The sequence below is a fragment of the Symphalangus syndactylus genome, chromosome 6 (assembly GCF_028878055.3).
Source record: "Symphalangus syndactylus isolate Jambi chromosome 6, NHGRI_mSymSyn1-v2.1_pri, whole genome shotgun sequence".
Taxonomy (NCBI): Eukaryota; Metazoa; Chordata; class Mammalia; order Primates; family Hylobatidae; genus Symphalangus; species Symphalangus syndactylus.
The window spans coordinates 138,610,416-138,637,577 of NC_072428.2; the positions used below are offsets into that span (position 1 = coordinate 138,610,416).

The window sequence follows — 27,162 nt, forward strand, 5'->3', positions numbered from 1 at the left end:
TGTTGTTGTTGACTGCCTGTCCTCAGGGAACTCTCCTAAAGCTCTTGTAATTGATCTGCTCTCTTTAGCCCCTGGCTGGATGAAAGATGTGGAGGCTGAATGTACCCTCAGAGGTAGTGTAGGTAAGAGCAGCTTTCCACAGACTGTCAGATCTGTCCCCTCAGCCTGGAGAGCACCAGTTTATGTACATGAAATGGTGAAGGATGCTCCCCTCGAGCCTGTAGCACCCCAATATTCCTCTTTAGCAATATTCTTGAATGGTGCTGGGTTACTAGGAAGTGTTCGAGTGCTAAAGTATCACTTAGAACCACAACTGATCCCCAGAAATTGTGTGTAAATATATACCAACTCTCCATGAGATGATGCCCTCACACCTCTTTGTATGCCATATTCGGTTTACCTTTTTAAGAAAGAGTGAGATAAGTTATGTGAGAGTCTTTTTTTTTTTTTTTTTTTTTTTTTTTGAGAAGGAGTCGTGCTCTTTCACCCAGGCTGGAGTGCAGTGGCATGATCTCGGCTCACTGCAGGCTCCGCCCCCTGGGGTTCACGCCATTCTCTTGGCTCAGCCTCCCGCGTAGCTGGGACTACAGGCGCCCGCCACCTCGCCCGCCTAATTTTTTTGTATTTTTAGTAGAGGCGGGGCTTCACCATGTTAGCCAGGATGGTCTCGATCTCCTGACCTCGTGATCCGCCCGCCTTGGCCTCCCAAAGTGCTGGGATTACAGTTGTGAGCCACCGTGCCCGGCCATGTGAGACTCTTAACGTGTATTTTCTCTTCGTGAAATTGGCCTTTAGAATTATCCTTTTAGTGGAAATGTATGGAATAAAAGGTCGTAATTCAGTTATGATTATCATTATGTTCTTGGTTTAGCCATTTAGGAGATTATTTGATGCATGCCACTTCACTAGGTACTTAGAAGTACGGCAGTGGTAGCAGGCAGACATGGTCCCAGTGGGCAACACTGAGATGTGCCCAGCAAGAAAGGCCGTTAGCAAGGAATTGGCAGGTGTGATTAGTATTGGGATGGGGTTTAGGTAGTCTAACAGGGCAGCCTTGGCCTATCTTGGAAATTCAGAGAAAGTGTCCCTGAAAAAAGTGTTTGAGATGGAGAAAAGAGTCAGAGCTAGCTAGGCATAGGGGGATCCCAGACAGAACGAAGCCCCTCAGTGGGCATATACACAGCCCATTCTAAGAACGAAGAAGGCAGCATGGACTGGCCAGACCAGGGAAGACCTTGAAAGCTGTGTTGATGATACTGGCTTAATCCTAAGGGCGCAAGAGGAAACCAATGGAGAGTGACACAGTCATGGAATCGACGGGATATATGTGCTTGCTGCCATGTAGAAAGTGGGTGAAAAGGTTACAAGTTGTGATGGTTAATATTGAGTGTCAAGTTGATTGGATTGAAGGATGCAAAGTATTGATCCTGGGTGTGTCTGTGAGGGTGTTGCCAAAGGAGATTAACATTTGAGTCAGTGGGCTGGGAAAGGCAGACCACCCTCAATCTGGTGGGCACAATCTAATTAGCTGCCAGCGAATATAAGGCAGGCAGAAACGCATGAAAAGGCGAGACTGGCCTAGCCTCCCAGCCTACATCTTTCTCCATGCTGGATGCTTCCTGCCCTCGAACATCAGACTCCAGGTTCTTCAGTTTTGGGACTCAGATTGGCTCTCCTTGCTCCTCGAGCTTGCAGAAAGCCTATTGTAGGACCTTGTGATTGTGTAAGTTAATACTTAATAAACTCCCATATATGTATCTCCTATTAGTTCTGTCCCTCTAGGGAACCTTGACTAACACACAAATATACCAGTTAGGTTAGTTAGGTTTGTTGTCGTGGTTCAGATAGTGATAGTGGCCCACTGGAGACTGGGCTGGTCGTGGGGGGAATGGAGAGAATGATGCGGAGACTCTGGCTTTGTAATGGACAGGTTTTGTGTTTCAACATTTGTTAAAACTGGATGATGTGGCCGGGCGCAGTGGCTCACGCTTGTAATCCCAGCACTTTGGGAGGCCGAGACGGGCGGATCACGAGGTCAGGAGATCGAGACCACGGTGAAACCCCGTCTCTACTAAAAATACAAAAAATTAGCCAGGCGTGGTGGCAGGCGCCTGTAGTCCCAGCTACTCGGAGAGGCTGAGGCAGGAGAATGGCGTGAACCCGGGAGGCGGAGCTTGCAGTGAGCCGAGATTGCGCCACTGCACTCCAGCCTGGGCGACAGAGCGAGACTCTGTCTCAAAAAAAAAAAAAAAAAAAACTGGATGATGAGTACATGGGATAAGTTTTACTACTCTTTCTAATTGTGAATATATTTGAATTTTTTCCACAATAAAATGTTGAAAAGAAATGGACGGGTTGTATGGATCGAGTGGATTCAGAGGATTCATGAGTCGGAAAGCAGGAACTGAGTCCTGGGTGCCTGGCTCGAGCTGCTGGGTGAGTGGTGGCACTTACCAAGAAGAGCTCCAGAGAACATAGGACCGGGGAGCAGATTCGTGACATAAGGCTTTGGGAATCCCATGATGGCCCAGGGCAGGCCACACGGGCTCACCTGGGGGAAGTTTGGTGTAGATGTGAATGTTTCCGTCCTCGGTATAACAACAACTGAAATCATGTAGGAGTTGAATGCGCCCTTAGGGACAAGCCCTGGGAGATGTCCTGTTTCTTACATGTGAAAAGCTCTCGTGAATATATGGAGGGTCCTGAATCAAACCCATTACTACTTTATTTTTTAAACCTCAAACGTTCGTTCTTTGTTTTCTTGAAAAATCATCCATTTGATCCAGCTGATCACTCTCCTTTCTGTTTTATAACCTGTCTTCATCGTTTACCTCCTGAATGCTAAATCTACTCCCCTTTTCAACATCTTTTCTCTATTTGCTAACTACTTCCTTTAAATTCCCTCCCGTATATTATTCTAGTGTGTTGTCTGCCTCTTGACCAGTTCCTAAATGGCTTTTCTCTGAACCTCAAATGCTAAATTCACATTTTCAAGGCCAGATTTTTTTTTTTTTTTTTTTTTTTGAGACACAGTCTCACACCGTCACCTGGGCTGGAGTGCAGTGGCGCGATCTCGGCTCACTGCAACTCCATCTCCCGAGTTCAAGCGATTCTCCTGCCTCAGCCTCCTGAGTAGCTAGGATTATAGGCACCCGCCACCACCCTCAGCTGATTTTTTTGTATTTTTAGTAGAGATGGGGTTTCACCATGTTGGCCAGGCTGGTCTAGAACTCCTGACATCATGATCTGCCCGCCTCGGCCTCCCAAGTTCTGGGATTACAGGCGTGAGCCACCGCGCCCGGCCAAGGCCAGTGTTTCGACACTCTTCCCTTAGTAGGTTCCATTCAAGTCCTCCCATCTCACCAGCCAGACTGCTGTAGTTGAAAGAATTTTGGAACTGGAGTCTGAAGACTTCTTTACTCCTGGAGATTTGGCTTTCCATGTGAGAAGTTATTCCTGGAATTCCTTGGGAAATCAGTATTTTTCCAAATTCCAAATCTGAGGAAAAATGGCCAAAAAATTTTGAGAATATACGGAAAAGTATTATAATTTGGAAACGTTATAGTCAACATAGAGACATCACTGGTTCAGAGGGGTCCAGCCATGACAAGTTGCAAGCAAGAGCATGGAGTAAGTCGAGGCTGGCGTTTTTGGGAATGAGGGTGAAGGCGTGTGGCAGGGAAGCCGTGCAGGCTAAGTGGTCAGGCTGCCAGGTGGGCAAGGCCTTCTAAGTGTGGATCTGTGGCCCCTCTGCTGCTAAGGGTGAAGTTATTCTTGCAAATAAAATAAGTATTAATGTGTATATACATAACATACTATATATAAATCCTGTGAGGGGTCTTCCAAAAAATAGCAAGTTTTGGAAGCAAATTGAGTCCTTAAATTGGCAGTTTTGACACGCAGTTCTTTGTAGGGCTCTTAACTTGTTAAGAGATCCTGCATGTACCATATTCGAAAACTACCCAATAACGTTTCTAGCATTTTCCAGTGTTTGAATCCTCGCTGTAGGCTGGAGCACTTTGTAAATACTGTAACAGAAGGAAGGCAGAGAGAAGAATATGTGAATGTTCTGGAATAATTTGACATGAAATCTGAAAGTGATCTAAAATCTGAATTGGCAGAAGCAATATCTATTTCAGTGGCAAAACCACAGTTAGGTCAAGCAGAAAATATTTTCACTGTTTAAAAGAAGCAAGCTTATATGAAGTAAGATATGGCCCAACTTGGAGGTGCTTTTCGTTCACCCTGAAGATTAAGACCATCCAGGCAAAGTGGAAAAAGTTTCCCTATGTCTGGGATAGCTATGAAACAAAGAGCAAGGCTATCTGGTAGTGCAGTTAACACTGTGTGTTTTAACATTTTTCAGATGGTAATTTTAAAATATTAAATATCTGCAATACTGCCTTTCAATATTAAGTGATTTTTATTTGGCAATTATTTTGCATTAAGTTCCCTTTTAATGTTTTTTCTTATCAAATGTTTATGTCAGGTGGAGACCATATTTATATCTTATTGAACTTACCACAATATATTCATCATAATAATAAACCTTGCATTTATTATATAGAGCTTTTTTTAACAGGAAACTTCTGGCACTCTTAGTGTAACCCTGTTGCAGAAAAATCATTTATCCTTACTGTTACTCATTATTATTTAAAAACAAGTAAATCAAATGTTATAAAAAATGCAAAATAGGTAGAATTTGGGAATGCTGAATTCTGGCACCTGAGCCCTGCAGATTAATGTATCGTGATGTGGAAACATGGGCTTGCCGCCGCGCCTGGGTCTGTGCTTGGCTAGGGGTGGCCCAGAGCTCCGTCCCACCAACGTTCCCAGCCGGGCTCCCGCGCAGCTCGGAGCCAAGCCTGTGCCTGCCGCCATTTCCTGGCAGTGTACTTAGCTGTGACAGTTTCTACATCTGTAGAATGGGATGAAAACAGCACCTGCTTCCCAGTGTGGGCTGTCGCTGTCTCATGAAGGGTGGTGGTGGCGTGCACTGCATGCCCAGCAGTAGCGCTGTTTTTCTCATTAGCACTTAGCTCGGTCCGTTGTCGCCACCTTCCTTTGGCCACAGGAGCCTCTGCGGCCAGCCTTCCCATTGCATTTCCGTGTTGTTCCTTGTTTCGGGGAGGCCCCTTTGCTGCCCTGTGCCGCGCTCTGTCCCTCTTCCCGTCCTGCGATGAGGCCGTGGCCCCCGGCAGCGCCACGCGGATCCGCGCCTCTGGTTTGCAGTGGATGGGGGCCGCAGTCAGACTCCGGCCCTGAGCCCCGCTTTCCCTCGCGTTGCCTGCCCAGCCGGGCTGATGACCGACCTCGGCAGCTAAACGCCTTTTCCAGATGAAACAGAGTCCAGAGTTCCACTGTTTAACAAGGAGGAATTGGCAAAGCAGAACTGTCACTTGGAAAATGCTGTTTTCATGATCTCTGAGTTTTCACTGTTTTTAATGCAAGCTCGGAACCAATATTTAGTTTTGAGTGTGGAGAATAGATTGTTTTTTCTTTTATATATATAAACAAAATGTCCTATGTGTTTCAATGATGGTACCAAAAGTATTTCTTAATCTTATCTCTTAACTTTGAAAAGGTATCTATAGCTTTTAGAATATTTTATATGCTAGTACATGCATTGTATACATTAATACACAATCCCCAATAACCAACTTTTGTTTCTCTTTCTGCCCCCATTTAAGGACCCCAAAATGTATGTACAGACAGTGCTTGATGTTCATAAAAAATACAACGCCCTGGTGATGTCTGCATTCAACAATGACGCTGGCTTTGTGGCTGCTCTTGATAAGGTAGGTGTGTGACGGTTGTGACTTGCCTGTAGTATATATCGATGGGGCGTTTGTCTCTAACTGTATTCTGTGTAACACAGGCTTGTGGTCGCTTCATAAACAACAACGCGGTTACCAAGATGGCCCAGTCATCCAGTAAATCCCCTGAGTTGCTGGCTCGATACTGTGACTCCTTGTTGAAGAAAAGGTATTAAATGACCCTATGTTTTCTTAGTATGCCTGTTTAAAATCTCAGCTTTTATATGAGGAATTAAAACTTAACATTACATTTTACATACATTGTAATTTTTGTACCTTACGAGAAAATGCTTAAACACAATCATCTTTCTGGTTGAAAATCTGCATTCCCTCCCACTGGCTGTTTTTAAAACAGAAATGTCTCAATGTATTGTGGGACTTTGGTTATTCTCCATCCAAGTACTAACCAGGCCCCACCCTGTTCACTTCTGAGATCAGACGAGATCGGGCACGTTCAGTTCAGAGTGGTATGGCCGTAGATTACCTTTGTTATTCTGTGTAGTTTTAAATTTATTTTTGTTAGATGAGTTTCTGTTGCTGTTTCATATTCTTTACTTTTGAATCTTATTTCTCAATTGATATGTTTTCTATCAGTTTATGTGTATTAAGATCTGGAAGCAATATAATATATAGCTTTCTCCTCTGCGTTGTGTTTTTTGAAGTTCTCACTGATCTTTTTGTTTGTGTGTTCCGGTTTTTCTCAGCTTCTCTTTCACTTTAAGTTTCCTTCAGTTTAGAAATGCTCTATTCCAAATATCATAGCAATAAGTTTTAAATATTTTAATGAAGGAAGCTAATCTCCTTCTGGCTTTCTGTTGCAATAGTTTTCCACACGCCCAAATTATACTGGTTTTGATATTAATCAATTATATTTTAAACAGCTCTTGAAGGCTAGCATAACCCCAATACAAAAAACACCGAGAAATACCCACACATACCAGAATGAAAATACTACAAACAAGTGTCACTTGAGAACAGAGTTGTAGAAATCTTAAGTAAAATATTAACAAGCCAGATTTCCCAGTGAACTAAATAATAATTCTTCAAAACATAGTATAGCTTTCTAGGAAGGTAAGGATAACCCAGCAGTACCAAGTCTGATGTAATTTACTACATTAACAGAGAACCATGTAAAAACTATGTGGCCTTTTTGGTAAATGATGGGAAAACATTTGATGAAGGTCAATAGCTTTCTCTTAATGCAGTTTACCCAAGGCCAGTGAGAAACTCTGAGTGTTTGACTTTTTTTTCCTGTTTCTTGCAATAAACAGGAATATTTAATCCTGGTTTAATGTGTAATTTAACAATTGTGATCAGATCCTTTCCAGAAATGAGAGGGGGCTTTAAATGGGAAGGCCTCTGATGACTTGGTTTCATTCTGGGGAGCTGTGTATTATGACTGTGGAGATACTCTACTGGGTCTTCAGTTGGTTTGACAGGACACTTGGTGTTCTTTTTTTTTTTTTTGAGACTTGGTCTTACTCTGTTGCCCATGCTGGAGTGCAGTGGCACAATCTCGGCTCACTGCAACCTCTGCCCCCTGAGTTTAAGCAATTCTCATGCCGTAGCCTCCTGAGTAGCTGGGACTACAGGCATGCCACCACACCCGGCTAATTTTTTTTTTTTTTTTTTAGTAGAGACAGGGTTTCACCATGTTGGCCAGGCTCATCTCGAACTCCTGACCTCAAGTGATCCACCCGCCTTAGCCTCCCAAAGTACTGGGATTACAGGTGTGAGCCACCATGCCTGGCCTTAGTACCCTTTTTATCCTTTGTCTTTTCACAAATGTCCCTCGTCAAGTCTACTGATTACTAGTTAAGGCCACTGATGCAGACAGAATGGCAGAGACATTTCCACAGCATCTCTTTAACGAGCGTGTGTTGGGCGAGTGGAGTCAGGGAGGCACTAAGGTCAACTGCTCCAAGGGAAGAGGAACACCCCTGACCCAAGAGTGCCAAGAATAGGGTTGGGTTTTCTGAACCAACTGTTCTAAAGTTGGAGACACCTCTTCAGAGTTTCTGTGGTGGCTGATTCGTTTTATATGAATTAGGGGGTCTTGTTTATAAAGCAGTCTTGTAGAAAAGACCTGTACAAAAATGCATCTACCTTTAACTCACCTTTGAATTATTGTTCATAGAATGAATCAATTGTTAAAGGACAATCATCTCTTGTACATATAACTACAGAAAGCAGCAGTTTAGTAGGAATTTAAACCCCTTCATCATCTTTAATGACTGGGCCATGAAAGGGAATCTATGTGCCTTTTTATTTCTCCAAAGTTAAATTACAGCAGACTAGAAAGCAATTGGTAAAGTGAATTTCCTTTACTGAAGTTTAAGTGGATTATCTTCAAGGCAAACTTCTTCAGAATGTTTTTGGAAACGTTTTATAAATATCTCCTGTTGGTTTTCACCTTGGATATTCTAAGTGACTACTTCATAATCTGTTCTTCAGTGTTGGGGTTATGGTATGAGACTGCCAATTTGCTGTAGGTAAAGAAAGTCACTTTCCTCTTCCTTTCCACCCACTTCCCTCTTCCTCTGCACTAATCTGATGAGAACGGATCTTTTGAATGCTTGAACCTGCATTCTGACTAAGTGGTGCTTGTTTAAATGTACTGATGTTTTAAAACATGGTATCTTTTTAAAATTTTCAGTTCCAAGAACCCAGAGGAGGCAGAACTAGAAGACACACTCAATCAAGTGGTAAGTGCTTCATGATCATACCCATTTCCAGGAGCTGTGTATTTCACAAGCTGTTTATAATGTTACTTATAGAGGGCCTCTGAAATGTGAAAAGTAATAATCATTGATTTTATTTTGAGTCTCTGGTTTTACTTCCTAAATTGTTACTACTTTTAGCATTCATACTTTTCTGATTAATAGTCAGTCCAACTCACTGAATTAAGGGATTCACAAAACTTCCAAGACTCTGGGGCGGAGTTTTTGCCATCATAAACGTTGGCGTACAGACCTGCCCAAAGCCAAGGGCACATCTTGGCTCCTGGCTTGTGGCCGGTGACAGTCGGCTCTGCACTGTCAACTTGTGTGTGCGCTTGTTAAGTGTGTTGTCTTGTTGGCTTTGCCAGATGGTTGTCTTCAAGTACATAGAAGACAAAGACGTATTTCAGAAGTTCTATGCGAAGATGCTCGCCAAGAGGCTCGTCCACCAGAACAGTGCAAGTGATGATGCCGAAGCCAGCATGATCTCCAAGTTAAAGGTGAGTTTCATCTGTTCCTGAAAAATCCCAGCTTCTGAGTCATTATTAAAACAGCTCTATGGCCGAGCGCGGTGGCTCACGCCTGTAATCCCAGCCCTTTGGGAGGCCGAGGCGGGCAGATCACAAGGTCGGGAGATTGAGACCATCCTGGCTAACATGGAGAAACCCCATCTCTACTAAAAATACAAAACATTAGCCGGGCATGGTGGCAGGTGCCTGTAGTCCCAGCTACTTGGGAGGCTGAGGCAGGAGAATGGCGTGAACCCAGGAGGTGGAGGTTGCAGTGAGCCGAGATCGCGCCACTACACTCCAGTCTGGGCAACAGACTCTGTCTCAAAAAAAAAAAAAAAAAAAGAAAAAAAAAAAAAAAAAAAAAAAGCTCTTAGTCTCTCCAGGTTACGAGGCAGGCAGAGGAGTTCGTGCAGTGGTTTGTACAAGAAGCTCTGCCACTGCTCTTCTGAAAGCCTCCCACAACTATCACCCTACTCTCGTGGGGCCCCAGTGCCTTCCTGACCCCTTCCCCACCCCACTGTGGGGCTTCCATCCTACCCAGGCCTGGCTGGGCTCGGCTCACCGTCTGTGGGGCCTCTGCTGCCTCCCACACCTTTAGCCTTGGAGCACATTCACACTTTCACACTGTGCTGGCCTGCAGCTGAGTGGAGGTTTTGTTTGCTCTGGGCTTGGTTACTTTGCCGTCGTGCAGCTCTTCCTCCACCACCTCCTTTGCGCGCCTGTGTGTCGGCGCTGGCGAGTGCTCTTATCTGACTTGGAGCATATTTTACTTTGACCCGAAATTATGTAGGTATCTTTGTCAGCGTGGGCGGCCATGACAGAATACCATAGACCAGGTAGCTTAAACAACAGAAATAGTTTCTCACAATTCTGGAGGCTGCAAGTCCAAGATCAGGGTGCCAGCTGATTCGGTTCCTGGTGCGGGCCCTCTTCCTGCTTTGTAGGCAGCCACCTTCTTGCAGTGCTTCACGTGGCAGAGAGTGCAGAGCTCTTGTGCATCTCTTACAAGCACACCAATCCCATTGTGAGGCCCCATGCCCGAGACCGCATACCTCCACACAGCATCACATTGGAGGTTTGGGCTTCAACATAGGCAGTTTGGGGGCACACAGTTCAGCTTCTGATAAGAGATAGAGACAGATCATTTCATCATTGTATTCTACCAGTATCAGGACACCTTGCTCTTAGATGCTCACAAATGAATTGTGTGTGCGAAGACTTCACTGTGCAACATTAGAATTGTGGGGTTTTTTGACAGAGTATTAATATTAATCCCTGCATATTTGTACTATAAAATATAGCAAAATGTTACTAGCTTTGCTAGTAGTTCCATATAATTAAGTACATATTGTATACTCTGATTTCTCTAAGATTCCCTTGTATACATTTATATTTTTGTACAAATTAATAAGACAGTCATCTGGGTTCTTCTCAGCAAGCTTGTGGGTTCGAGTACACCTCTAAACTTCAGCGCATGTTTCAAGACATTGGCGTGAGCAAAGATCTGAACGAGCAATTCAAAAAGCACTTGACAAATTCAGAACCCCTAGACTGTGAGTATCCACGTGTCTGTATGTTGTGTTTACAGGCAGAGTTCTCTGTAGCAAATGAAGAAATGACAAAATATTAGGTGAGAATGGGAGGGGCTTTGTAAGAAATTCAAGAACTAAGAAGCGGGAGATTCCTCCCAAGTACCCAGCCCTCCTCCCCCGACTCCCGTGTGACATGAGGAGATGACAACCCCTGAAGTGGTGTCAGCTCTACTGGGGCAAGGTCACCACCTGTTGGGATCTGGGGAGGGACTCACAGGCATGGTTTTGTCTTGTAAACCTTAGCTTGGATCCATTCTAGCATTTATTTTAATGTTCACTTGGCCCGCATAGGTAACAGTCAAGCTAAAGACCTGTGGCTTCAGATTGGGATTAGGGATCAGTACAGGCAGGTGCAGGTGATTCAGCTCTCCAGGAGAGGCAGCTGGGCTGGTATTTTAAGGCCTTGCATAGTAGTAGGATGGCAGATTTATGCTTACATCATCTTTTGATCATCTTTGTCTTTTTAAATGAAAAATGGAGAATTTTATTTTTCCCAAATCAGAATGACAATTCCATTGTAAAACTGGACAGTTTTGCCAGTGGGCTTTTTAATTATCTGTGAAGATGAAATTACTGTTACAATTTATAGACCATGTGTGTCTTTTCACAGTAATAAGTGAAACATACACTGTAATGAAGTTAGCGGTTTTCTCCTGCTTGTGAGTTTGCATGAGTTTGGGGCTGTGATGCTGCCGGGCCGGGCAAGCACAGGCATGGCTTGAGTGGACTGAGTGATTCAGGACAGAAAAGGAAAGCAAGGGAAGCAGGGCAGGCGTGTGACAGCAGACTTCCGAGGTGGAAGCAAAATGAAGACTCTCACTCTTTGGAAGAAAAGAACATCTGGCTCTTGCACTTTTTGCTAATTTTAATTGAATAAAGTGTTCAATTCTTAATTTTATATTCAAGCAAGATTTTTATTTAATGTGCTTTTTAATAAAGAGCAATCCACATTCATCTGAAATGATTGAATTTTTCAATTTATAAACTAATTAGTGTATTCCAGAATGTTCACTCTCCCCTCTCTTCCGCCCTGCAGTGGATTTCAGCATTCAAGTGCTGAGCTCCGGGTCCTGGCCCTTCCAGCAGTCTTGTACGTTTGCCTTGCCGTCAGAGGTAAGGATGGGTTTGTCTGCCATCCCATTAGTGCTAAGTAGAGGGTGGGGCAGGGCAGCCTTCACTGTGGAAGGGGACAGGCCTGCAGATGGCCTTCCTGCTGGCTGGCTGCATCACGGTAAACTGTGGGGGCAACACTTAGGGAACAGCCCTGTGCAGTGGGGCAGGTCTGCATGTCTAAAGGTGGGCTGTCTGTCCCAACTCTACAGACATGTCTCCTTATCTTGTAAAGTAGAACCTAATTAGTTCTGTAATGAACACCTCGATGGACCTGCTGGTCTTGAAGTACAAACCTTTTTTAAGATTGTACCTTCCAGTGCTTAAAGTGCTTTACAAGAGAGGCAGACACCTGGCGTTTGTATTTTACTTTTATATAAGCACTGCCTTTGTACTGTAAGCTTGGAACAGTGTGCTTTACTTAGAAACGCTGCCTGTAGGACGTGGTGAGATCTGTGTTCCATATAATGCTGTCCTTTTATCTAGTTGGAACGTAGTTATCAGCGATTCACAGCTTTCTACGCCAGCCGCCACAGTGGCCGAAAATTGACGTGGTTATATCAGTTGTCTAAAGGAGAATTGGTAACTAACTGCTTCAAAAACAGATATACTTTGCAGGTAAGATCACGTTTTTATCTTAAAATTTTTCTATTCTAAATGAACATAAGGCAAATTATAGAAATCATTATCAGCTGACTCAGCAGCAGAATCTAGAATTCAGCTTCTGGTGAAATAGTGGCAAGTTTAAAGCATGGAGTTGTAAGACTTAGATGAGCCAAATTCCAATTCTTTCTGGCTAGGGAGCAAGTTATTTAATGATTGTGAGCCTCAGTTTTCATTTCCATTAAGTGTTTGGCACAGCTCCTGCCTGACACACATAAAGTGTTCAGGTAGTGGCTTAAAAAGCTGGAGTTGCATACATTTAATTATATCAGCTCTCCACCTTTGACAAAGCAGTTTCACGTTAATAACACTCGGTGCTTACAACAATATTGAGTACAACCTAATTTATAACTATGTAACTAAGAATATTTCCATTTTGTAGAGGAGAAAACTGAGGCTTGGGTTAATTTAAGTGAATTTCTCTGAATCCTAGCTTACATGTAGCTGAGCCAAAATTTCAGTTAAAGTCTTTTCTCTTAAAGTCCAGGCTTGGCTGGTGTGGTGGCTCATGCTTGTAATCCTAAAACTTTGGGAGGCTGAGGCCAGAGAATCGCTTGAGGCTAGGAGTTTGAGACAAGCCTGGACAACATAGCAAGACCCCATCTCTAGATATTTTTTAAAGTAAAAAGAAAAAAAAGTCCAAGCTCTTTCTACTTCCACTTTTGTACTGAGTGGGCTTCACAAGTAATGGCATATTTTAGTCTCTGAGAAGGTTTCACAAGTGCGTTTCTAAGAAAAATTGCAAGTCTGTGTTTAAGTATTAAGAAACTTCAGAATGGGTTGTTCTGCAGACTCAAGCTGCTCATTAATTTAAACTTTTCTTAAATCTACTGTGACTTAAAATTTTTAAAATGCATAGTATTGTTATGCTGGCTCCAGAGGTCTTTATCAACTTGAATATTTCTTACTATACAGTTGAAATTTTGTTTCCTTTATCCCCAAATATACATGGAAGAATCCACGTGTTCCACTACAGTACCTGGAATTTCAGTGTCCAGTGTTCGACAGGGCGGAGGCTTTGCCTAGGGTGTGTCTGCCGTGTTAAGGCAGCCCAGAGCGCGCCCAGTAGAAAACATTAGCAACACACTCGTTCCCTTGTATCTCTGTTCAAGGCCCTGGAAGCACTGTTGTCTGTGGGCTGCCCTGAAACAGGCATGTGGCGTTTTTGTTTCTCTTTCCATTGACCAAGGTCTTGCCTAGGCAAGCAGTGACTGACAGTCATGGGTCATTACTTGTTGCTGTCGATTATGCAAGAAAAGAGGGAGGAGAGAGGAAGGAGTCCTCAGGGGGCGTTCATTCGCTTGCACACACAATCAGCAATCAGGAACCAACACATGCTACCTGTCTTTTAGAAGATAATTTAGGGCCAGGTGCAGTGGCTCAGCCTGAAATCCTAGCACTTTGGGAGGCCGAGGCGGGCAGATTACAAGGTCAGGAGTTCGAGACCAGCCTGGCCAGCATGGTGAAACCCCATCTCTACTAAAATACAAAAATTAGCTGGGTGTGGTGGCACATGCCTATAGTCCCAGCTACTCGGGAGGCCGAGGCAGGAGAATCCCTTGAACCTGGGAGGCGGAAGTTGCAGTGAGCCGAGGTTGTGCCATTGCATTCTAGCCTGGGTGACAGAGCAAGACTTTGTCTCAAAAAAAAAAAAAAGAAATTTAGTACACTTGTCATTTCATACTTTACTTACTTTTTTCATACTTTCATAGTAAAGTACTTGGGATTAGAAAACCAAATATAATTTGATATTTGTGTTGTTTTACATCAATAATGTGCCAAAAGATAATCTTCCTTAGCTCATGTGCCAAAAACAGATTTGGAGATTGATGCTTAACATGTCCATATATACCAGGTATGTGTATATGTGATTTTCTGTATAAATGAGTGGAGACATATCTGTAGTATATATCCACATAGACAATACATTTTTTAAAAAGCCCTCAAGTTATTTTAATGTTTGTAAACATGGAAAATGAATGACTTTGGGAAAATGTTGCATTGTAGTGGCATTGCCACGTTTTATATTCCCTTTTTAATAGATCTGCGCTTTTTTTGTACTTGTTTAAAGAATTTGTTTCCTAAATAAGTTCTTCAAACTTGGGCTATATATTTTGGGAGGTGTTTCCATGCATTTAAATTTTCCTTCTTTTTCTTTTATATGGGGGGCCGCAAAGGCATCGACATTCCAGATGGCTATCCTGCTTCAGTACAACACGGAAGATGCCTACACCGTGCAGCAGCTGACCGACAGCACTCAGATTAAAATGGTATTCTCATCTCAGCCTCATTGTACTATCAAGTTGCCATTTCCTTGTTCTCATGGATATTATTAGCAAAGATAAGGGAGAGGATATGGGCATCTTTAATTTGAAATCGATGTTTGCCTCATGAGTATGAAATTATTCCAGGATTTTAATACGCATTACAAAAAGCTTAATGTTAAAACTCATTGTTGAGCCAGGCATAGTGGCACATGCCTGCAGTCCCAGCTGCTTGGGAGGCTGGGGTGGGAGGATCACTTGAGCCTGGGAGGTCGAGGCTGCAGTGAGCTATGATCATGCCACTGTACTCCAGCCTGGGTGACAGAGACCCTGTCTCTTAAAAATAAAACTCGGTGTAACACACACACACATACTCCTCATCCATGCTTTTCTCTCATTTGTTTAACCAGTTAGGCTTTTCTTACTAAGCTTAAATTTCCACTTTAGTATTATTTTTCCTGCTAGCCATATTTTTTATTGAGATATATTTCAGATAATAAAATTTGACATAACATAAAAGTCATTTTAAAGTGTACAAAGTGGTTTTTAGTATATTCACAAGCTTATAGAACTACCACCATTATCCAATTCCAGAATGTTTTATCACCCCAAAAAGAAACCTGCACAGTAACTACCCACTAGCTCCCAGCCCCTGACAATCATTAGTTTGCTATCAATTTGCCTACTCCAGACATTTCGTATAAATGGAATCATATAACATGTGACTTTCTGTGCCTGCCTTCTTTCCCTCAGTGTATACTGTTTGCAAGGTTTGCCCATGTTCTAGCATGTGTTGTTACTTCATTTCTTTTTGTGGTAGAATAATCCAATGTATAGAGGACCACATTTTATTTGTTCATCAGTTGATGTACATTTGAGTTGTTTCCAATTATGAACAATGCTGCTGTGTGAATACATGTTTTCAGTTTTCTTGGGTATATACCTAGGTATAGAATTGCTGAGTCATGTAATAGCTGAATTTTTTGAGGAACTGCCAGACTGTTCCATAGTGGCTGTGCCATTTCATATTCTCACCAACAGTGTATGAAGCTTTCAGTTTCTCCATATCCTCACCAACATTTGTTATTTTCATTTTTAAAAAAACTTATAGCCATCCCAGTGGATATGAAGTAGTATCTTGCAGTTTTTGACTTGCATTTCTCTAACAACTGATGATGTTTACAATCTTTTTTGTGTTTATTGCCATTTGTATATCTTCTTTGGAGAAATGTTTGATCAAATTCTTTACCCATTTTTCAGTTGGGTTATTTGTCTTTTTGTTGTTGAGTTGTAAGAATTCTTTTAATATTCTGTATACTAGATCCTTATCAAATATGTAATTTACAAATATTTTCTCCCATTCTGTGGGTTGTCTTCTTACTTTCTTATATACACACATTTTTAATTTTGATGAAGCCTATTTTATCTATTTTTTTCTTTGTGTCGTTTGTGATTTTGGTGTCATTTTTAAGGAATCATTGCCTAGTCTGAGGCCAAGGACTGTTCTTTCCCTATTGTTTGGTGCTGGCAAACTTGTCAAAAGTCAATTGGCCATAGGTATATATGGGTTTATTTCTGGATTCTCAGTTCTTTTCCAGTGATCTGTATATCTTTACTATGCCAGTATCACACTGTCTGGATTACTGTTGTTTTGCAGTAAATCTTGAAATCGAGACCCCTAAATTTGTTTTATTTTCTCCCAAGATTATATTGGCTATTCTGGGTCCCTTATGTTACCTTATGAATTTCAAGATCAGCTTGTCTATTTCTACAAAAAGTGCAGTTGAGATTTTGATAAGGATTGCATTGAATCTAGAGATTGCTTTGGGGAGTATTGCCATCTCAGCAGTATTTTAAGTCTCCCACTCCATGAACATGGGATGTCTTTTCATCTGTTTAGGTTGTCTTTTCTTTCAACTGTGTCTCATGGTTTTCAGTGTATGCATCTTCTGCTACTTTCAATTTATTCCTAGTTTATTATTTTTGATGCTATTGTAAATGGAATTGGTTTTTAGTTTTTTAATTGAGACGGAGTCTTGCTCTGTCTCCTAGGCTGGAGTGCAGTGGTGCAATCTTCGCTCACTGCAACCTCCACCTCCTGGGTTTCAGCAATTCTCCCACCTCAGCCTCCCAAGTAGCTGGGATTACAGGTGCGTGCCACCATGCCTGGCTAATTTTTTGTATTTTTAGTACAGACAGGGTTTCACCATGTTGGTCAGGCTGGTCTCGAACTCCTGACCTCAAGTGATCTGCCTGCCTTGGCCTCCCAAAGTGCTGGGATTACAGGCGTGAGCCACTGTGCCTGGCGAAATTGTTTTCTTAATTTCACTTTTTTCTGTTTTTTTGAGACAGGATCTCACTCTTGCTCAGGCTGGAGTGCAGTGGTGCAGTCACAGCTCACTGTGGTATCAAATGATCCTCTCTCCTCAGCCTCCTGAGTAGCTGGCACTACAGGTGCTTGCCACCATGCCCAGCTAATTTTTGTATTTTTTGTAGAGATGGTGTTTCACCGTATTGCCCAGATTGGTCTTGAACTCCTGGGCTCCAGTAACGCTTTCACCTTGGCCTCCCAAAGTGCTGGGATTACACAGGCATGAGCCACCATGCCAGCCTGTTCCACTTTCTGATTGCTCGTTGCTAATGTATAGAAGTACAACTAATTGGCCAGGCATGGTAGCTCACGCCTGTAATCCCAGCACTTTGGGAGCCCAAGGCGGGCAGATCACAAGGTCAGGAGATCAAGACCATCCTGGCTAACACGGTGAAACCCCGTCTCTACTAAAAATACAAAAACAAAACTAGCCAGGCATGATGGCGGGCACCTGTAGTCCCAGCTACTTGGGAGGCTGAGGTGGGAGAATGGCGTGAACCCGGGAGGCGCAGCTTGCAGTGAGCCAAGATCGTACCACTGCACTCCAGCCTGGGCCACAGAGCAAGACTCTGTCTCAAAAAAAAATTACAACTAATTATTGTATTTTGATTGTGTTTCCTATAACATTGCTAAATGTTTATTAGCTCTAATTTATTAGCTCAAATAGTTTTTGGGGGGATTCTTTAGAGTTTTTTGATATACCGTCATATCATCTATAAATACAGGCAGTTTTGCTTCTTCCTTTTCCTATTTGGCTGCCTTTTATTTCTTTTTTGTTTGTCTTTGTTTTTGCCTGATTCTTCTGGCTGGAATTTGTGGTATGCTGTTGAATGGATGTGGTAAGAACAAGCATCCTTGTCTTGTTACTGCCCTTACTGGGAAAGCTTCCAGTCTTTTACTGTTTAACTGCGATGTTAAACAGCGATGGTGTTAGCTGTGAGTTTTTACTAGATATCCTTTATCAGGCTAAAGAGGTTCCCTTTTATTCTTAGTTTATTGAATTTTGTAGCGTGCAGGAGTGTTGTATTTTGTCAAAATGCTTTTTCTACTCTGTCGAAATAACTGCTTTTTTGTCTGTTAATATGGTATATTGCACTGATGTTGAACTACCCTGGTGTTCTTAGGGTGAATCCCACTTGGTCATGGTATATAATCCCTTTTTCTGTGTTTTTGGGTTTAGCTTGCCGGAATTTTCTCGAGTTTTGCATTTATATTCATAAGGGATATTGCTCTATTGTTTTCTCAAGATGTTCGTTTGGTTTTAGTGTCTGGCTAATCCTGGCCTTATGGATGAGTTAGGAAAGTCATTTTGAATGCCTATTTTATAGTCATTCTTCGAATTACTCCTAAATGTATCCTCAGATTCTAATAAAAAAATGAGTTTGTGCCTTTGTAGGTTGGAGGCCTGGTTGCCCCCTAGACTGTGGGGAGGGCTGTGTAGACGGATCCCCAAGGACAGGGCTAACAGGTGTGACTGTCAAGTCTTTGCTTGGCTGCTTCTGATCAGGATTCTAGGCCCGTCTCCTGAGTGGTTCTCAGTGTTAGAACTCCTTCAGGAGGCTGCCACTGCTCTCTCCTTTCTGCCCACAGTAGATGTTGTCCAATCAGACCTGGCTCAGGAGGTGGGCACCCCCGCACCCTACTCTAGATGCAGCGGGCAGTATTCGAATGGCTGCTGTGCAGTTCTGTGTCAGTTACTAGACTAGAGCTAGAGGCCTTTCGCTTTGACAGCTTTAACCACGTATCCTCAGACCAGAATGGGTACCCATGATGATGACAGGACTCCACTGTCCATGGGTTGTAAGAGTCCGTGTGACTGTGTGAGTGTCCTCAAGCTGGTCCCCTTGGATTTCATGGGATCATAAAGCTGTGAGGCTGAAGGAGGGCTGGGAAGCGTTTGCCACACCCGCTGTTCACAGGTGAGAGGCCACACAACGTGCTTGAGTGCATCAAAGCCAAGTTGACAAGGTCGCCTGCCGCTGAGCCCCATCGTTCTCATGAGCAGGGCATTATTTTCAGTCCTGCTGGGCAGCTCTTTAATATTTCTTTTGTGATGATCAGTGTCCAAGATGAGCTGTCAGGCACTTAAGAAGTGAAGAGTTCCTGAAGATTTCATTGTGCATGGTTTCCAATACAGGTTGAACATCACTAATCCAAAAATCCAGATTCCAGAATGCTCCAGAATCCAAACATTTTTGAGCACCAACATGATGCTCAAAAAAAAAATGCTCATGGCGCAGTTGAAATTTCGGATTTTCCAATCAGGGCTGCTGAATCCATAAATCCAGTGCAGTATTCCGAAATCCAAACACTTCTAGTCCCAGGCATTTCAGATAAGGGTTACTCAGCCTGATTTAAGTATAATAGAATTGTTCATTTTTATTATTGGGTGGTCAAGGCCAGAAAGGGGTTGATTTCACTTCTAGAAGTCAGGGTGGAAGGAAGCAGCAAATTTAGTGAACTTCTAAGAAGTACCAACTTTTTTTTTCCTTCCAGCATATTCTTCTTTTTGGGTGATTTTTTTTTTAATGGAAAATGGACTTTGAGGTTGCCTGTGGTGGTTATTGCAAAGAAAAATGAATTTTGCCTTTAACAACTTCTTTTTCTCTTTAATTGCAGGACATTTTGGCGCAAGTCTTGCAGATTTTATTAAAGTCGAAGCTATTGGTAGGTTTGTGCCCTTTTTATCTTACGCTAGAGGAAGGCTTTTCTTGAGATCATAGAGTAACAATTGTTTTCTTACAGGTCTTGGAAGATGAAAATGCAAATGTTGATGAGGTGGAATTGAAGCCAGATACCTTAATAAAATTATATCTTGGTTATAAAAAGTAAGAAAAATCTAATAAATAGATGGCCCTAGACCATAGACACATCCCCCGGGAGCCCTAGCACGGATCTCAGTATTGTTACAAACCGAGGGAGACCGGGGACTCAGTATGAAGCGACAGGCACTAGCTGGGAGTGTGAGGCAGGCCTTTGATTCCATTCAGCGAGCCTGATGTTTCTCCAACTCTGAGCTTCTGGGTTTTTTCTTTATTTGGCAAATAAGTCTCCTTAAATGGCTCACCAAGAAAGTTTGGATCTTTATGTCCAAGTGGCTTGATTTTATTTCACTTGACAAAATTTGGGAGAGCAGATTAAGGACCTGGATTTTCTGTAACGTGGATGTCCCTGTTAATGGCCAAATAGGAAACTACGCTATGATTGGACTCTACCCAGTGCTGGGTAGAGGACATTTTCACAGAGAGCTCACAGAAATCAACACTCTCCCCTCTGTCTAGGGAAGCAGGGCACTTCTTAAAGGTTGAAAAATAGAAAGCAGCCTTCATTGCCTACCTTTTAACATCATAGTGATCGGTTTCCTCAATTTTCTTGATAGTAAGAAATTAAGGGTTAACATCAATGTGCCAATGAAAACCGAACAGAAGCAGGAACAAGAAACCACACACAAAAATATCGAGGAAGACCGCAAACTACTGATTCAGGTGACTTACCTGTATGCCTGTGCCGAGTGTGCTGTCCCTCACACAGGGATGGCTCGCAAGGACGGGCCATGGGGGGTAGGCTGGGGTGATGAAGGAGTGATTGCCAGATGAATGGGTCTGTGATGGCAGAAGGTGGCAAGGCCAAGAGCCAGGGCCTTGTTAACTGAATTAGTCCTTTATGTCACCAGGCAAAACAGGGCAGTCCTCTTGCTCTAAATGTTGGAAAGCAAACATTGTGGCAGGTTTGGCTGAAATGAGGGGAAGGAGAGTTCTTCACTGGGGAGGATGGGCAGCTTCCATGGCCTTGAAGATTTAATTTTGTCTCCTTTTTTTAATGCTTTATGGTTGAGTTAAATTATTGAGGTAAAATTGCTCAAAAGACCAAAACATTGTAATGTTTGCCACATTAGAGTTGAAACATAGGCAGGTAGAATTGGTTCCCTCTCCCGTCTCACCTGCAGGACGTTTGTTACCTGTTAGGAAATTGTGATCCTGTGCATAGGCGTCGGCAGCCTCTGTGCAGCTTGTCCTTAACTATCAATACGACGTTGTCACAGCTCTAAATGCACCTCTTTTTCCTTATCTGGTTGCATAGGCGGCCATCGTGAGAATTATGAAGATGAGGAAGGTTCTGAAACACCAGCAGTTACTTGGCGAGGTCCTCACTCAGCTGTCCTCCAGGTTCAAACCTCGGGTCCCTGTGATCAAGGTACAGGACTTACATGGCAGTCACATTCCTTTCTTAATTTAGAAGATAAAAAATATAGCAAAAAGTGGATTGATTGCTGTGGCATGAAGAAGGGAGCTGGCTTCTTTGTATGTAGATTTCTATAAAAGAAAGTCAGCTTCAGTTTAACTCTATTGAAACACACATACAAAGAAGTGCACAGATGATGAAGCGCCAGCTTGATGACTTTCACAGTCAATACACTGTGTGATCGGCACCCAGGTAAGAATTAAAACATGCCCAGCATCCCGGAAGCCCACCCATCCCAGCCAGCACCTGTGTCCCATAGAAAATCACTGTCATGTCTTCTGACACCGTAAAACAGTTTTGCCTGCTTTTGCGTGATACATAAACAGATTCTAGAGCACGCACTCCCGTGCCTGGTAAGAATTTCCTCAGCAGTATCTTCGGGAGATTCATTGCGTTGCGGTATCGAGAAGCACTGGGTCGTTTTCGTTGCTCTTGTGGGTGTTCTGTTATGGGAACACACCTTCCTTTATGTAGCCTACTGTTAATTGACATTTTGCTTATTTCTGATGGGCTTGTTTAAAATGGTAACTAAGCAAGACTTTCCTTTTCCTAAACCACTTGGGTAAGTCACAGCCAGTGGAGAGCCTCAGGGGTGGCATTGACAGGTGACTCCCCCAACAGGCAGGAGGCCCAGTGTTCCTCCTGGGTTACATTTGGTGGCACAGGTGCCAGTTCATTCATGGCTATTCAGGGAGTTCTCCACAGTCCCCTGTTCCCTGTTCATGGCCTCTTCTTGTGAGACTGAGTCCCACCCCAGAGGCAAGCAGACTTTGGTGGTAGAAAGGGAGACTGGCCCACGGGGCTCCCAAAGCACCTGACTCCAGTTCCTAGGGCGGGTGCAGGAGGGACTTGGAGTCACCCTCAGCAAGTGTCAGGGAAATGGAAATTGAAGGAACTCCATGCATGAAGGCTTAGCTGCCCAGGAAGTAAAACTCTATGCTGACAGATCTGGGGCAGGGGACACTGCTCCCCGCTGAGCTCCGAATCAGGGGAGATTTGTGGTGGGGGCAGCCTCTCTCTGTTCTGATGATAATTTGTGTTTTTCTTCTCTTTCACTACCTCTTCCTTTTTAAAAATAACACCCAGAAATGCATTGACATTCTAATTGAGAAAGAATATTTGGAGCGAGTGGATGGTGAAAAGGACACCTACAGTTACTTGGCTTAACCCTTCTGGAAGGGTCTGACTGTGTGACCCGCAACAAATAGTTCATGTTGGAAAGAATGAAAACAAGTTCATAGCAGCCAGCCTGCCGCCATTGGACCTCCCTTTTTAAAACTGAGACCAAGACTCCCATCAGCTGGTCTCGGATTTACATCGGAACTGCTCAGGATTGATACATTTCAAGTCTGTAAATACGGACACCAACGCCATTTACCCTAATTTAAGAACAGCGGGGACTGACCCTCCATGCCGAGGGCTGCATGCTACCGCATCTAAGTCAATACACGGGCTCCCCGATTCGCAGCTGTCATCTTGGCAGCACTTGTCACGTTGGCAGCACTTTGAGAGCAAGTCTGAATGGACCCACATGTAACCTGCTATGAAAACCATTTGTATAGTGTGTTTCATTTTTTAATGTGTGAAAATAAAGAAAATTAAAGGATTTCTGTACAAGTCGCATTTGGTTTTGTTTTAAGTTTTACTAATTTCTATATGTAAATAAAAGATATAATGATTGTGCAAATTTATATTCCTAGTGTCTTCCTGTAGTTTAAAAGGGCTGTATTCTTTGGATTGAAAAGTTTTTAAGATCTTAAAATGTTAAGCCCCTGTGTAATCCTCTTTAAAAAAAAAAATCATGCTTATTTTTGTGACTTCTGTGGTGACTTGAATGCACTGTGTCACTGTATTCAGTGAGAGTCGGTGACCACACATTGATCCTCGTTGACACTTGTAAGGACTAAATGAGTTACCTGACAACGTATGTGTGAAATAGTATCCTCCTTCCTGCAGGTGGGGAAACTGAGGCCAGATGAGGGAAGATGCCTCTAGTGAGTAGAGGAGGTAGGACTGAAGATGAGTGGCCGGGCTCCAGGATCCCTGGTGTCGTCACCAGCCTCTGCTGCCTGAATTTGAGTCGGCATGGAGAGCATGGGCACGGGACACGGCACGGCCTGTTCGTCCACAATTCTGTTCCGGTCATGGGCACGGGACACGGCACGGCCTGCTCATCCACGCTTCTGTTCCGGTTGTGGGCACGGGACACGGCAGAGCCTGCTCATCCACGCTTCTGTTCCGGTTGTGGGCACGGGACACGGCAGAGCCTGCTCATCCACACTTCTGTTCCGGTCGTGTGCACGGGACACAGCAGGGCCTGCTCGTTCACACTTCTGTTCTAGTCGTGGGCAGGGGACACAATATGGCCTGCTCGTCCATGCTTCTGTTCCGGTTGTGGGCTCGGGACACAGCATGGCCTGCTCGTCCACGCTTCTGTTCCGGTTGTGGGCACGGGACACGGCAGAGCCTGCTTGTCCACGCTTCTGTTCTAGTCGCAGCAGGTGGTTATGAAATCAAAATGTTGGCTTTGACTGGTGAAGCTTCCTGGACTCACTCTCGCGCCAGCACTACGTCAGGGAGCCAAGGTTCTCTTGCTTTTCAGGTACCTGCTGGCAAATTGGACCATGTTCGTGACTGTTAGAAGAGTTATTCCACTTTGGGAGGCTGAGGTGGGCGGATCACCTGAGGTCGGAAGTTCGAGACCAGCCTGACCAACATGGAGAAACCCCGTCTCTACTAAAAATACAAAAATTAGCCAGGCATGGTGGCGCATGCCGGTAATCCCAGCTACTTGGGAGGCTGAGGCAGGAGAATAGCTTGAACCCGGGAGGCGGAGGTGGTGGTGAGCCAGGATTGCACCATTGGACTCCAGCCTGGGCAACAAGAGCGAAACTCCGTCTCGAAAAAAAAAAGTTACTCCTCCCTGAGAATGGAATGTTTGCCCCAGTGTGTCCCAAGGAGAGGAGGTCCTGGGCCATGGGCATGCACACCCCACCCTCTCCTCCTGGCACAGATGTAACCACATCATGAGAGCCCTGGGAGCAGTCCCCCCAGGAACCCTGTATGTCGCCTGCCTGCGCCTCAGTGTAGCTTCTTCCTTCTGTCTCCTTTGCCGTGTCACTCACTCCCCAGCCACGGTCGGGGATGCTGCTTTGCTCCCAGTAACTTTGTTTTCCTCATAGAAGCTTCAGGTACCTCACAGGTTTTGCAAGTGATAAATCTTGAACATCCTTAGCACACCATACCTGTGCCCAAGTGCAAGTTAGCCAGGTGGAGGGAAGGCATAGCTAACAAAATAAGTACAGGTTCCTGGGGTTTCTCAGGAAACTCGGACACCTGACGGGTTAGTTTAAAAAGATAGGGGCCAGGCACGGTGGCTCATGGCTGTAATCCCAGCAATTTGGGAGGCCGAGGCGGGTGGATCACAATGTCAGGTGTTCAAGGCCAGCCTTGCCAACATGGTGAAACCCCATCTCTACTAAAAAGACAAAAAATTAACCGGGCATGGTGGTGCGTACCTGTAATCCTAGCTACTTGGGAGGCTGAGGCAAGAGAATCACTTGAACCCTAGAGGCAGAGGTTGCAGTGAGCTGAGATCGCGCCATTGCATTCCAGCCTGGGTGACAGGGCAAGACTCTGTCTCAAAAAACAAACAACAAAAAAACAAACGGAGGGCCAGGCACAAGATAGCTCACGGCTGTAAGCCCAGCACTTGGAGAGAGCTCAGCCTTGTGCAACATAGGGAGCCTCCGTCTCTGCAAAAATTAGCCAGGCTTGGTGGCACACATTTGTGGTTCTAATCACTCATGAGGCTGAGGCAGGAGGATCACTTGAGGCCAGGAGGTTGAGGCTGCAGAGAGCCAAGACCGCTGCACTCCAGCCTGGGCAACAAAGCAACCCTGTCACAAAAAAGTTACACAGGTTAAAAAGTAAAATGGTAATAAACCCAGCACTTAATGGTTCCCACACTTTTTTTTAGTATATCCCCTTTTTCAGACAATCTAGTGAAGAGTCCCAGTACAGAAGCCAGGCAGGAGGCAGCTGGTGCTCCGAACTCCACCTCACCCTCCACAGGACAGCCCGGCAACTGCCCTGTCGCGCCGGACTGGGAGTAAAGCTCACCTCTTGCTTTTCCTCAAACCAGTCCATTGTTCTGCCTGTGAGAAAAGCATGCTGCAAAGGAACACCACAGACCTGCCTCAAGAGCCTGTGTATTTCAGTCCTGCGAATGATAGGAAATATTGTCATGAGTTTGCTGGTCTCTTCAGTTCCTCCGGGATCAAGCAGGCACTTGGGTAAGTACCTTGGTCCCATGGAAATTCCTCACAGTAAGCGAAGGTGAGCTGAGTGATGGGCGAGTCAGGAGTTCGCCCCACACCTTCAGATTCCTGGCCTTTACCTGCTCCCCTTCGCACTGGGTAAGTGTATCGTGTTGACTGGTGTGAAAGAAAAGGCAATTCAAGACCTGTGTTTAGGTCCAAATGTCCCTTATGTGTATAGGTTGACTGCATTTCTTTTGGTAAGACACGGAAAGGGAGACATTCTCTGAGGCATTTCTTTTTCAGGACAACTTAATAAGTCGCTTAGAGGCAGAGAGTCCCAGGCTTCTGGAAACCCTGGGTGTTCAGTCCCTATATGTGGGCAGCATGGTTAGAACCCAGGTGGAAGGTCACATTCCTCCCAGTTCTCAAGCCCTATTCTCCTTGGACAAAATACTTGTATGGGCACAATTGGCTTTTTGTTACTAGCTGTAATTGTGAAAATTGTGGCCAGGCGCGTTGGCTCACGCCTGTAATCCCAGCACTTTGGGAGGCTGGGCGGCGGATCATTTGAGGTCAGGAGTTCAAGACCAGCCTGGCCAACATGGTGAAACCCCATCTCTACTAAAAATACAGAAATTAGCCAGTTGTGGTAGCACACGCCTGTGGTCCCAGCCACTTGGGAGGCTGAGGCAGGGGGATCGCTTGAACCTGAGAGGCAGAGGTTGCCGTGAGCTGAGATCGTGCCACTGCACTCCAGCCTGGGCGACAGAGCAAGACTCCATGTCAAAAAAAGAAAAATAGTTTGCAAAGAACCACCAAGCACAGTATCACTGAACTAATCCAGCCCCAGAGTGCTCACATTGTCCCTCTTGCTTTTACCCTTTCTTCAAGCATAGGGGAGCCTCTCTGTAGAACACCAAACATCTGGGGCTATTTGCTGCCAAATCCTAGTGGGGTTCTACAGTGTGGTTGTTACCACTGAGACCAAGGCTTATTATCTTGGAATCATGGCCAAAGAGGTTGGAAACAGTATCACAGCAACAAAGGTTTAATCTATTGACAACTTTAACTCATATTTTATAAAGTCAGTATTTTACCCCCTGGGTTATAGAAAAATTCATTGTGGTTTAATCAGAGCTGGGCTGTGCACTAAGACCAGATGCACAGGCTAAGTATGTATCGCTGTGGCCTAAGGGAACAAGGGAAGGGAGGACCTTGATCTCAGCGCCTGGGAGGGCAAGTCTCCTGGTTGGGCTCTGTTAAGCATGGGGTATAGACTCGGAATGCTGGCCAGGCACAGCACATGACAGGAATCTGAAGGGTAAGAAACAGTGGTTACAGGACCAACAGGTGCCTGTAATGTAACTTACCTTTACTGACAGCATTTTAAGATGCTGCTCCTTGATGAATATTGGTACCTAATTTTCCTTTGAAGTTTAGAATTACCACCCCCAGTTGGAAAACATGCTTGCTGGCCTTCAGCTATTTGAACTGAATCCCCCTTCTACTGAAGACAGCTTCTTGTTTGTAGGAATCACAGTCACTTGGCTGCCCAGGCTCATTTTTCATACCGTCATCGTTCATCTGTCCAGTTCATGACCCTGTCCAGG

The 27,162-nt window shown here is 44.2% G+C and overlaps 1 protein-coding gene across 4 annotated transcripts in view; it reads left to right on the forward strand.

The window, feature by feature from the left end:
* CUL1 (cullin 1) overlaps positions 1 to 22,907 on the forward strand; it is a 102,842-nt gene extending 79,935 nt beyond the window's left edge. For all 4 annotated transcript variants that reach the window (XM_055284405.2, XM_055284407.2, XM_055284403.2 and 1 more), the window contains exons 10-22: positions 5,691 to 5,798; positions 5,879 to 5,985; positions 8,473 to 8,521; positions 8,905 to 9,036; positions 10,484 to 10,601; positions 11,677 to 11,753; positions 12,237 to 12,368; positions 14,591 to 14,683; positions 19,668 to 19,715; positions 19,794 to 19,876; positions 20,428 to 20,533; positions 21,129 to 21,242; positions 22,377 to 22,907. In XM_055284405.2, the coding sequence (XP_055140380.1) occupies positions 5,691 to 5,798; positions 5,879 to 5,985; positions 8,473 to 8,521; positions 8,905 to 9,036; positions 10,484 to 10,601; positions 11,677 to 11,753; positions 12,237 to 12,368; positions 14,591 to 14,683; positions 19,668 to 19,715; positions 19,794 to 19,876; positions 20,428 to 20,533; positions 21,129 to 21,242; positions 22,377 to 22,457 (1,248 nt within the window). In that variant the 3' untranslated portion in view covers positions 22,458 to 22,907. The remainder of the gene's footprint in view (positions 1 to 5,690; positions 5,799 to 5,878; positions 5,986 to 8,472; positions 8,522 to 8,904; positions 9,037 to 10,483; positions 10,602 to 11,676; positions 11,754 to 12,236; positions 12,369 to 14,590; positions 14,684 to 19,667; positions 19,716 to 19,793; positions 19,877 to 20,427; positions 20,534 to 21,128; positions 21,243 to 22,376) is intronic.
* Positions 22,908 to 27,162: the final 4,255 nt, after the last annotated feature.